Consider the following 12,030-nt stretch of genomic DNA (forward strand, 5'->3'; position numbering starts at 1 on the left):
CTGTTCTTGTGTCAGTTTGCTGAGAATGATGGTTTCCAGATTCATCTATGTCCCTACAAAGAACATGAACTCATCCTTTTTTATGCTGCACAGTATTCCATGGCATATATGTGCCACATGTTCTTTATCTAGTCTATCACTGATGGGCATTTGGGTTGGTTCCAAGTCTGCTATTCTAAACAGTGCCACAATGAACATTCGTGTGCATGTGTCTTTATAATAGAATGATTTATAATCCTTTGAGTATATACCCAGCAATGGGATTGCTGGGTCAGATGGAATTTCTATTTCTAGATCCTTGAGGAATCGCCACACTGTCTTCCACAATGGTTGAACTAATTTACACTCCCACCAACAGTGTAAAAGCGTTCCTATTTCTCCATATCCTCTCCAGCATCTGTTGTCTCCAGATTTTTTAATGATTGCCATTCTAACTGGCGTGAGATAGTATCACAAAGTGGTTTTGATTTGCATTTCTCTAATGACCAGTGATGATGAGCTTTTTTTCATATTTGTTGGCTGCCCCATCATCTTCACCATACATGCCCAGAATGGAGCATCCAGGGTAGAACACTAAAGTAACACCTGGGTGGGGGTGGGGGATGTATGAAACAGGTTGTTCCTCAAAGACCACAGACTCTTGCTGTTCTTAATGAGATTCAATAGATTTTCTTGAATGTTTCTCTATTTTCTGTATGCCTTCAAGACAATTTTCAGAAATTTTAAATGACTGTTTTAAAGAAAACAATTTTACCAGTAAAAATGTTGTTTTGCTGGGGAGAGGCTCTATTGAGCTCCTTACTTTGCGATTCTGGAAGTCCTACACTGCAATTTATTTATTTCACCAATGCCAACTATATTTCAAGTTGTCATGATGAGGTATTGGGAAAAATTTTCAGTTAGCAATAACTGCACCTTGAATAAACCTCATTGGCTATGATACTGCGACTGTGCAAAGCTTCCAATTTATTTTTAAATGTAACTTGAGTGAAAATGTGGTGCAGCAGAAGGAAGAATGGACTAGGTGTCAGGAGCCAGGGTTTTCATCCAAACTTGGCCTCAGTTTCCTCATTTGTAGAATGAAAGTATTGTATTAAATGACCTCTAACCACCTTCTAACTTTAAAATCTCATTACTTTATGAAACTGAAACTACTGTAGCTGTGTAAGAATGGGAAATATGGAAACAATCCACTAATCTTTTTCTTTTAACCAAAGAATGCTCCAACCTGTTTTTAACTAGAACATGCATTTCATTTCCAACTCTACCTAATAAAAATGCTAGTTTATCACACAGTTTGCAGTCAAGATATTTCTATACCCTAAAGTTTCCTTTCTAATCATTAGAACTGAGAAACTGGGGACAACAGAAACTTGTCTTTCACTGATTGGCCATCAAAAATATGACAGCTTAATGTTAACTGAAAGCACACTATAATTTGCTGTAATTTTATCCGCATTATGAGCTTCACAATTACTTTCTCTAAGACACGATTCCAAGTTTTTACCTTCTACATAAGGCTGTTAGTATCTCTTAATTATCTGTATTTATTCTCAGTATTTGAATGACAAAATATCAGTTTTCCCTGGACACTGCAGAGAAGAGTTTCTTCAATGGGATACCCATTTCTAGTCACAAATATAATGTTTATTTAGTGATTATCTACAGATTGCTATAAACAATAAAAGTGAGGCAAAGGGCCTCTCTGACTATTTTGTCTTAACTAACCAGTTTTAGCCTATTTGATTTGGTATTGTCATTTACTATACAATTTACATTAAAAATCTACATATTTAAATAGATTTGTTTACAATTTAAGAAAACTACAATTGCAAACATATCTAAATGCTTTCAAATATTAATCCATGACAGACTATCCAGTAACAAAGCTACAAGGTAAGGGAATTATGAATATACACTGGCAAAAGTTGCTACTCACTGACACATTCAGCAAATAGGAAGGATAAGAGCAAGATGGCACTATGGACAAAGAGATCCAGAAATAAAGAATCATACAATCTCTAAATACCTTGACTTTAAAGCAAAAATATTTTTTAAAATAGCCATCTTCACAAACTACTTTGTCAATATCTAAAGGAAAGACACCATATTTATCTTAAGGTTTCTAAAAGGTGCAAATCTCCGTAGAGGAAAAATAAACGCGTATCTTGAGCTTGTTCATGTCCAAATGCTAAGGTTTCTTTTTGATTTTCAAAAGTGACCCTCAGACTTGAGCTGTTAAAAATTTCCAAATGAGCCCATCTGCTCACCAAGATATTTCTATGTTAAGAACCTTCAGTAAGGCATCTGGCCCAGTTTTTATAATCTCAAATTACCTTGGTTTCAACTTAATTTTTGTAAACTGGAAGTCCCTTAGGAAGAAAGTAAAATTTTCAATCTTTAAAATAAAGAGATATAAAAAATAAAATCCTATCATCTTGCTCCATTTCAGATTTCATATTCTAAAACTGTACCTTATTCATCACACTGTATTAAAAAACATTATGTTGCAACACTGATTTAGAAATTTATACACTATCCTGTTGTGTGAGTATATAATATTATAATGTAAAATTAGTACACTATAATTAAATGCCCTTTTTCTTGGCATTTCTTCTGAATGAATCATCCTAGGAAGCTTTTCTTTCATCTTAATTTGTCTATTATTTCCCAATACAGAACCACTTTAATATGAAGTGGTTAAAAGAAATGCCTTTTAGACTTAGCTATTGACCCTACAATAACTGTTTTTCAAGTAATTTAAGATTTTATTAGCTGAAAATAATGGTTAATGACCACCATGGCCTAGGGACCACTTGCAATCATATGAAAAGAAAATGGCTTCATATCTCTTAGTGGGAAAATTATCCACACCCTGAAAACATTCCTAACTTTCTTGGACTAAAGGTTCCCTATATCACAAAATAACTTACTTTGAACACTATTCACATCTCAAAATGAATTACTACTGATGGTTACTTCAATATATGTGCTTGTTCATGCAGCTAAGCAAAATCTTTTCCATCAGCATCACTGGAAATGTACAGAGGGAATTAACAGAGAAGCAAAATTTCTATTGGGACTTTAACCACATTTCCAGTAAACTAATTTATTCAAAGGGAGTGCTTATTTCCCCCCACTCAGAAGAGCAGTAACAACTATGGTTTCAGAATAAGAAATGTCAAAAAGGAAAAAAAAAAAAAACCTAATCCATTTTCCAGTTGATTATGCATCTCAGTATTAACTCTAGCTTTAAAAGCAAGATCTTGCATCACTTACTCTGGTAGCAAAGACTACGAAATACTGGCTTCATGTTACTTATCAAATTACCTTTATATAACAAAAGTGGGCACCTAAGTTAGATAAGTTCAGCTATCCACTCACCAATGTCAACAATACAAAAATTAATCTCTCCCATATCAAATTAGCATGAGAAATTTCTTAAAACTATAAACCAATAAAATATTAGGAACTTTTCTGAGAAATAAAACCTTATTACATAGTTATGTGGCCATTCATGAGGTGCATACATTTTCAAATTGAATGATTACTACCAAACAAAGCATGTTCATATTGGAAAAGAGAAGAACTTTCTAAGTGAATATATACCAATATTTTATCAATTCTTTCTAGCATGTAAAACTTTTTTTCCTCCCAGGGTAAAACTAGATTATGTTGTCTGGGCTCTTCCTTGTTATGTCAGGCTTAAAGAAACTAATTACATTACTGAAAAGTAAGGGAAGATCTTATAATAAAGAAATTCTGAAGTATCAACACAGATTAGAGTCTTGATCATCTATTTACCTAAATGTCTTTAATAATTTGAAATGGACACTGATGTATACACGTGTGAGCATGTGCATGAATGAACAACATCCCATTTACTTGTTTCTTTGTAAACTTCCAATAGCAAAAGCAGCACATTTAAGATGGAAATAGAAGAGGAAATTAACTTTCTAAGCTTTTCAGATTACCTCTAGTATAGCAACTCTCAAATTACATAGGGGTTTGTAAATCTTTAAAGAAAAATGTGTAAAGTTTGGTCCAAAACAAAAATGATGCTTCAATTTTTTGTGGAAAAATAAAATTCTATTCATTCACTAGATCAAAATTATGGTGCTGCTTAAAGATGAAGAATATTCTATATAGCAACATGAGAATGAAGGTTTTTCCTCCAAAAAGTACATAGTTGCAAATGTACTTCAAAAATTTTAAGTACCTGTATAGGTTGGGCGTGGTGGCTCATGCCTGTAATCCCAGTACTTTGGGAGGCCAAGGTGGGTGGATCACGTGAGGTCAGGAATTCAAAACCAGCCTGGCCAACATGGCAAAACCTTGTCTTTACTAAAAATAGAAAAATTAGCCAGGTGTGGTGGTATGTGCCTGTAATTCCAGCTACTTGGGATGCTGAGGCACCAGAATTGCTTGAACCCAGGAGGCAGAGGTTGCAGAGTGCTGAGATGTGCCACTGCACTCCAGCCTGAGTGACTGAGTGAGACTCTGACTCAAAAAGAAAAAAGAAATGTAAGTATAGGTATCTATCAAGACATCAAACTATAAATGCATGTCTACTCCTGATACGGTCTAATTTTAAATGTTTATAAATTCATTTTCACATCAATTTCAATTGGAGGGGAAGAAACAATGATCCTACACTATCCTCTTTTTCTTTAATTTTAAGAAACAGACACTTTCCCTCTAAATTGCCAGTATAAAGGAGGTTTTAAAAATTATCAAAAGTTGGAAACCAATCTGATTCATCTGTCTATAGATATCAAATGAATGTCAGGCCTTAAGAGGGTAATGTGGTGATATCAAACAGGTAGCAAAAATGCATTGAGCACAGCCAGGGCAGTGACAAGAAAATAATTTGTGGATAAATACAGATGCCACATTAAATAGAGTGTCAAAGATGTAAAACTCAAATCCCCTTTTAAATAAATCTTATCTAAAAGAATGATTATAGAAAATGGGAATGTATGATTTTTTTAATAAAACAATTCTGCTTCAATGCAAATATGTAGTCCAAAATAAAACAAAGAAAAGAAAATGTCTTATGTGACTTAGCACGAACAGTTTCCACAGCCTTTCACACTATTGACAATTTCTTCTTGTAGTTTCTTTCTTTCCTCCTCTTTCGATATATTTTCTTTCTTTGCTTCCCATTTGGTGTTATCATGGTTCTGCACACGGCTGCTCTGTGTATGCCACATTTCTGAATAGATACTATGAGGGTTTGCAAGCAAACCATGGTGGGTACCACGTTCGGCTACCTTACCCTAAAAAGCAAACACATGAGAAACACAGAGAAAGGTCATTTAACTAGCATAATAATTGAAAAATACCAAATACTTTCTAACTAAGGATACTGAAAGATTTGCACTCATTAAAATATCTCTCCTAATTCCTCATACACAGTATAAGTGAAAAAATTTAGGTAGGAATGCTTTCTTCCCTGTTGAACAAACAAAAGGCTATGAAATACTACCATAAACAACATTTTACTTAAAGGAAATAAAATTGTAATATTTCATTTTTCATTTTGAAGGGCAGAAAGGGAAGGTTAAAATGTAAAAAAGTGATATTTTCTGTAATCAGCAAATATTCAAATCAAAAGCACTGTTATTTATACAGGGATTTAACGGAGTTAAAAATAATATCCTGAAATTCTTGTGTGTACTTTGAAATAAAAATGATTTCATGAAATAAAAAAGATTGAATGAAAATGAAAAGTTTAATTCTTCCAGTGGCTATTTTTAACACTAGTTATTAAACTTAACACTATAAAGATTTGGTATAGATTCCAAACTCTGATCTACAATTAATTTGTTTCTTGATAGCTATGGTTAAACATGCTGAGAGACAAAAGGAATTATGTCACTTTTACTGGTATTCCTGGTAACAGGACTTTTACAATATACCCTTAAGTAAAATAACTGAAATTTGCCTGCAACTACGTTTAAGCATTTACATATAATGTTATACTGCTATTTCTTGATTTATTCACTCCTGGCTTTATCTACTGATGTCCTATTATGGAATATTGAGATTCAACACTCATACTATCCCACATTCCTGCTACTCCATCATTTATTTTCCTAATAACATCAGTTACATCACGAACTTTGATTCAGTGTTTACCTTATTATGTCTATGTAAGTATTCCCTGTTGAGCTAAGTAGGTACTAGGATTTTATATATATTTTCTTATACAGTCTTTTAATCCTCCTAGACTTAGTAACTTCCTTGTTTTTCATTTGCTTCGTTTTGTATGTCAGCATTGGAAATCTCTCAAAAGGTTATTACAGAATTATGAAACCCTTTTCAAACAGTAGTTTTCTCATAATCAACTACATTAGGTAGTCTATTAGTTTATTTTCCCCCACCACCCAGAGGTATTCCCTTCAGAGCTTTTAGGTTGTTTTCTGTATCCTCAATTCTGAAACTGTATGATAATGTGCCCTTGTATAGCTTTATTTTTCTTTTCCATTAATTGTGGTGGGTACTCAGTAGGCCCTTTCAATCTAGGAACTCTTGCTCTAAAGTTCTAGACATTTTTTTGGTATTATTTTCAATGGCAAAAACCACAATAACTTTTGCACCAACCTATTATTTGACAATTTCCTCCCCTTTCTCTGGCCTCTCTAGAACTACCAGTAGTCAGATGTTGAACTTTTTAGACAAATTCTCTTGTTTTCTCATCTTTTCTCTATATTTTCTCTTTTTTGGAGATTTCCTTGACTTTATATCAGCAAAGACATTTCTCATTTTGAAAATCTCGTTCTCAGGTCATTCCTTTATTTATTCATTTACCAAAACCTATTTGAAAAATTTAAAATATTTCAAGAGTGACTCAATGAACAACTCTACATGATTCTCCTAGTTTGGCAACTGTTATTTTTCCCTACATTTGCTTTCTCCACCTCACCTTCTCTCTATATATACATGATTTTTTTGCTACACCATCTGAGAATGATTTCCAGACATCATTATATTTCACCCCTAAATATTTCATTAACATGCATCTCCTAAATACAAAGACATTCTCCCATAGGACAGGAATACAACTACATCACACTCAGGAAATTTAACAATGGCCAGCCCTGGTGGCTTATGCCTGTAATCCCAGGTCTTTGGAAGGCTGAGACAAGGGGATTGCTTGAGCCTAGGAGTTCGAGACCAGCCTGGGTAACATCATGAGACGCCCATCTCTATCTTATCTAACATACTGTTCATATTCAAACTTCATCAATTGTACCAATAATGTCCTTTACACTTTTTTCCCATCTAGGATCCAATCAGGATCAACACATTGAATTTATAACACGTTCGTTCTACTATAACACCTTCGTTCTAGTCTGTTTTGTGTGAGACACTAACATTTCCAAAATTTTGTTTTTAAAAGATTGCCTTTCAATTTGTATTTGTCTAGTTGTTTCTGATTATTAGACGCAGACTAGGCTTTTTTTTTTTTTTTTTAAAGAGATAACGGTTTTGCTATGTTGCCAAGGCTCGTCTCGAACTTCTGGGCTCAGGTAATCCTCCCACCTCTGCCTCCCAAAGTGCTGTTATTACTGGCATAAGCCACCACACCCAGCCCAGGTTAAGCATTTTGGGTAGGAAGAAAAGATGATGTATCTTCAGTGCATTACATCAGGAGGTACACAAGTTCAATTTGCTCCACTATTGATATTAGGGTTGATCATTTGGTTAAGGTGACATCAACCAGTTTCTATATTTCTCTATTTTCAACATATTTTTTCTCTAATTAGTAAGTAATCTAAGGTAATTTCAAAACGTGCGAATATTCTAGCCCCGATAGCTTTTTACCATATGGTTTCAGCAACCAGTGATGACCCTTACCTGAATCAATTATTATAATTGTGGTTGTAAAATGTGATTCTCTAAATTTGTAATTCCTTTTACATTTCATGTGTTAGTTGGATTTCTTCTGACAGGGGAATTGTCCTTTTCCCCTTGATAATTTTTGTTTTAGCAGTAGCATCATGGATACATAGATGTTTTTTATTCAAGGTATTATAATTAATTAGTGTCATTATTCTTTTTATTCCCCAGTTGACTAGTAGGTGCTCATTCAAAATGGTTACTGTGTTCTCATGACTTGTGTTCATTAGTTTCCCTGCCCTAGATTGGGAATCAGCTATTTCTCTAAAAAGTCTTGGTTCCTTTAAGTGAGGAACAGTATTTAGTGCCCAAGATCTGGATGCCAAGTATACTCATTACTACTGGGTTTTCACTGCTTCTAGGCCTCTTCAGTGCATAGAGTTATGACATTGCTTTTAAGTCATAAATTCAAACCAATAATTCTATTCCAATATAACATTATTAGGCTCTCCTCTTCTTTGTCATTCTATATTTGTATCTTTCTTCTCCCAAGAGATCTGTTTCCCAACATCAATATATTTACTCATAAGCTCAGTCTTAAACTATACACAAAAACAGTCTACAAATGGTTAGCCCCACACTACTACCAAAACAAACTAAATTCAAATTTCTTTTGGGTTATTTTTGTCTTTATAATATATTCCACGACGGGTATATAATCAAAGTAATATGTTCAAAAGTTACTTGGCTTAATTCTATTTTTCTTCTTTGTGGTTATGTTAGCAATTTGATATGCAGTTAGTTTTACTTCTTTCTGTTTGTATTCAATTTTTATTTTTCTCCTGTCCTTGTTGATTTAATTTTATTTTTGAACGTATAAAAACACTAAGCATGGGTCAAAAGTAAAAGAAACATTAAAACTTCATTCTCTTTTCTGAATCTCTTCTAACCCTTTGTACCCGCATCCCATAGGAGCCAGCTGCTTTAGTTTCTGATGTATCCTTTGAATTTCTTTTTGCAAAAATAAGCAGATACACATATATTCTTTTTCCCTATCTTTGCAAAAGCTAGCATGCTATACTATATTCTCTTTTGCATCTCACTTTATTTTTTACTTACCAATATATCCTACAGATCATGCCATATAAGTTTCCTTTACTTTTGTTTTTAATTTTTGGGGACAGAGTCTCGCTATGTTGTCCAGGCTGGTCTCCACCTCCTGGGATCAAGTCATCCTCTCACCTCAGCCTCCCAAGTAGCTGGGATTATAGGTTACTTTTTTTTTCTTCTGTCCTTATTTTAGAAATACCGTATTTTCCATGATCTCTCAGCAGATTACTAAAGTCTACATTTTCCATTGAGTTCTTTTTTTTCTGTTTGTTTTGGAGGTCTATCCACTGACATTTAAGAATAGAGCATTAAAAGGCTGACTGGAAGCTCTGTGTGCATAAAGATGCCTTCTAAACCAGTGAACTTCATGGTAGGATGATTATGTAGATATCTGGATATTTTGTTGGGGTTCCCAAATACATTTTTTTTTTTTTTTGCCTGGGGCTGCTTTTGTTTCTCCAGAGAAGAATCCTCCAATTATCTGCTGATGAGGGAAGGAGTAGTGACAGTAGTGATGAACAACTGGTTGGCAAAGTTCTTGGAGCCAGTGGTACAAGAGAGTCTGTGGTCCTATCCTTTGGTATGTTATGATTTTTTGTTAATCTCTCCCTTAATTGTTAATGTGCTTGGTGGTTTGCTTGTGTCCAAAGACACTAATTTCCTGATAAGTAAATCTCCAGCCTCTTGCTAAGGTTAGGAAGGGGTATAAACACCAGGCTGTGGGGCTGAGAAAGGGGCCTGGGAACTTTATTTCTTATGTAGACTTACACTTAATTCTGTTACTTTTAACCTCATGCTTATCACCACTTTTCATCATACCTGGTGCCTCCAATTCCTGAGCCTTTTCAAAAGGGGTCTACAATATGAATCAACTTGCTTTTTTTTAATTGATGTCTCTCTCTTTCGACACACAGTATTCAACTTTTTAGTTCTGCTAATCTATCTATTTACCAGTTTCCCCCAATTTGCTGATATCTCTTGTCCACTGTTATTTCCTCTCTTGTTATCTTTATCCATATGGCTTTATACATATTATACTTATTTTATTTCTTCACTTTCATTTTAGTATGGTTAGGAGAAGAAGAGATAAACAAATGTATCCAACCTTCCACATTTAACTAGAAGTTCCCTAGATATGCCATCTTAACATTAACACTACTATAAGAAATTGCTGACAGAACACAGAAGGTGATAGACTATTAGTCAAAGCTAAGGTTATATTAGTTTCACTAGAAAATGAAAATCCGTTATCTTCATAATCAGACAACTATAGAATCACCAAATCATGAATATAAAGAGATTCTTGTTTAGATACAGGTGCCATGATCATTAATAAATTAGGTCCACTTATAATCCAAAACCCAAGTGGCAATGGTATAAAATAAGTGTATAGATACTGTGAATTTCATGGCATGAGGCAGGTAATCATATGCCTGCTAACGTATTTTAACAACTTCTATTTGTAAGAAAAGGCTCTCACTACATGGCTGCATAGAATCAGAAAGCTTATAAAAAAAGTAGCAAATTTTATTTAAGATTCTTGAACATCAATGATATAATAAAGTATATTTACAAAATTTCCCATTTAAGACATTCTGGTACAACCATACTGGAAAAATCAGTTTGCTAATGAATGTAAATGTTTATGAACAAACCAACAGAAAGGCCTAGGGTTACAAGTACGCAAGCAACTTATTAAGGTAATAGTATACAAACCACAACACTGAATACCCTATAAGAAATTTTAGTGGAGTGAGAAAGTCCCTCTAAATAGCTCATTATACAGACAGTACATGAGAATGTTTCTCTCTAAACTCTTAGTACACAGATTTTCAAAGGGCGTGGTAGTTCACTCCTGTAATCCTAGCACTTTGTGAGGCTGAGGCAGGCAGGTTGCTTCAGCTCAGGAGTTCGAGACCAACCTGGGCAACATGGTGAAACCCTATCTCTACAGAAAATTAGCCGGGCATGGTGGCACGTGCCTGTAGTCCCAGCTACTTGTGGGTCTGAGATGGGAGGATTGCTTGAGCCCAGGAGGCTGAGGCTGCAGTGAGCCAAGATTGCGCCACTGCACTCCTGGATGACAAAGTAAGATGCTGTCTCAAAAAGAAAAAACAAAAAGCAAAATGATAAAGAATTAAAGATATATTTATTAGAAGGGAAAAACAATGATAGAAAAGGGGGAATGTAGGGTGGAAAACTGCATAATGTCAGAAATAAGTACTAGGGGGATGTGGGGAGAAGAGGGCCTTACAGAAAGGAGAAAAGAAAAATTACTGCAATTTTCAAATCTGCCCATCACAATAGTGGTACTCTGATTGATTTAGACTTTTAGATAGTATACTCGTATAGTAATTCCCTTATAAGGGATGAAGCAGACTATCTTTTTTCTTACTTTCCTGAGAAGGAAAAACATATAATAAAAATGACCACGTTTGAAAATGATCACTTTATGGTAATTTTCTTTTAACCATCAAGGTTATGTGCAGGTATTAGAAAAATAATAATGTACAATATAGCAAAGACACTGAGCAAAGAGTCTATTCAGAGAAAAAATGAATGCAGAAAAGTTATTTTATATATGTACCATTGAAGACCTGCTTCTGTCGTGAAGGTTTAATGCTTTCCTGATTAAACTTCTGCTTGTAATACTTTAATAGAGAGTGAGTTAATATAGTTTATTCCTTCTTGGAAGTGATATGCATTATTTCCAACCAAAAGGGGCTAAAGCCAGAATCTTACCAGGATTCAATCTCAACCAAATAATGTAAGAAACAATATTTAAGCTTCTTATATCTATAACAATTTCAGGTGTTCCTCAAATACTAAACTTTAAAGTTAAATCTCTTACCTGGTCCAAGACAATGATTTCATCTGCATCAACTACTGTTGACAATCTGTGTGCAATGAAAATAGAAGTTCTGTGTTTGACCACATCCTTCATGGCACCAAGAATAGTCTGCAAGTTTGATAATATGAAGAACAGAAGAAAAAAAAGGAATTAGTCATTAGGCAAATGTAAATTAAAATAATCATATATTTCCTAAAGAAACATATAAAATGCCAGTTAATCTT

At 34.2% G+C, this 12,030-nt stretch overlaps 1 protein-coding gene and 1 pseudogene across 3 annotated transcripts in view; both read right to left on the bottom strand.

Annotated features, from left to right (window-relative positions):
* Positions 1–828: 828 nt before the first annotated feature.
* Positions 829–960, bottom strand: LOC116532346 (annotated as a pseudogene).
* Positions 961–4,973: 4,013 nt separating this feature from the next.
* The window catches only part of ABCB7 (ATP binding cassette subfamily B member 7), a 124,877-nt gene continuing 117,820 nt past the window's right edge, over positions 4,974–12,030 (bottom strand). Inside the window, exons 15-16 of one of the 3 annotated variants that reach the window (XM_032251313.1) lie at positions 11,807–11,914; positions 4,974–5,279 (exon numbers count right to left, since the gene is read on the bottom strand). In XM_032251313.1, coding sequence (XP_032107204.1) covers positions 5,064–5,279; positions 11,807–11,914 — 324 coding nt within the window. In that variant the 3' untranslated portion in view covers positions 4,974–5,063. The remainder of the gene's footprint in view (positions 5,280–11,806; positions 11,915–12,030) is intronic. The other 2 variants (XM_032251312.1, XM_032251314.1) reach the window with 2 other exon arrangements.

This window comes from Sapajus apella, unplaced genomic scaffold, assembly GCF_009761245.1.
Source record: "Sapajus apella isolate SASKATOON/1434 unplaced genomic scaffold, GSC_monkey_1.0 scaffold75, whole genome shotgun sequence".
In the NCBI taxonomy this organism is placed as follows: domain Eukaryota; kingdom Metazoa; phylum Chordata; class Mammalia; order Primates; family Cebidae; genus Sapajus; species Sapajus apella.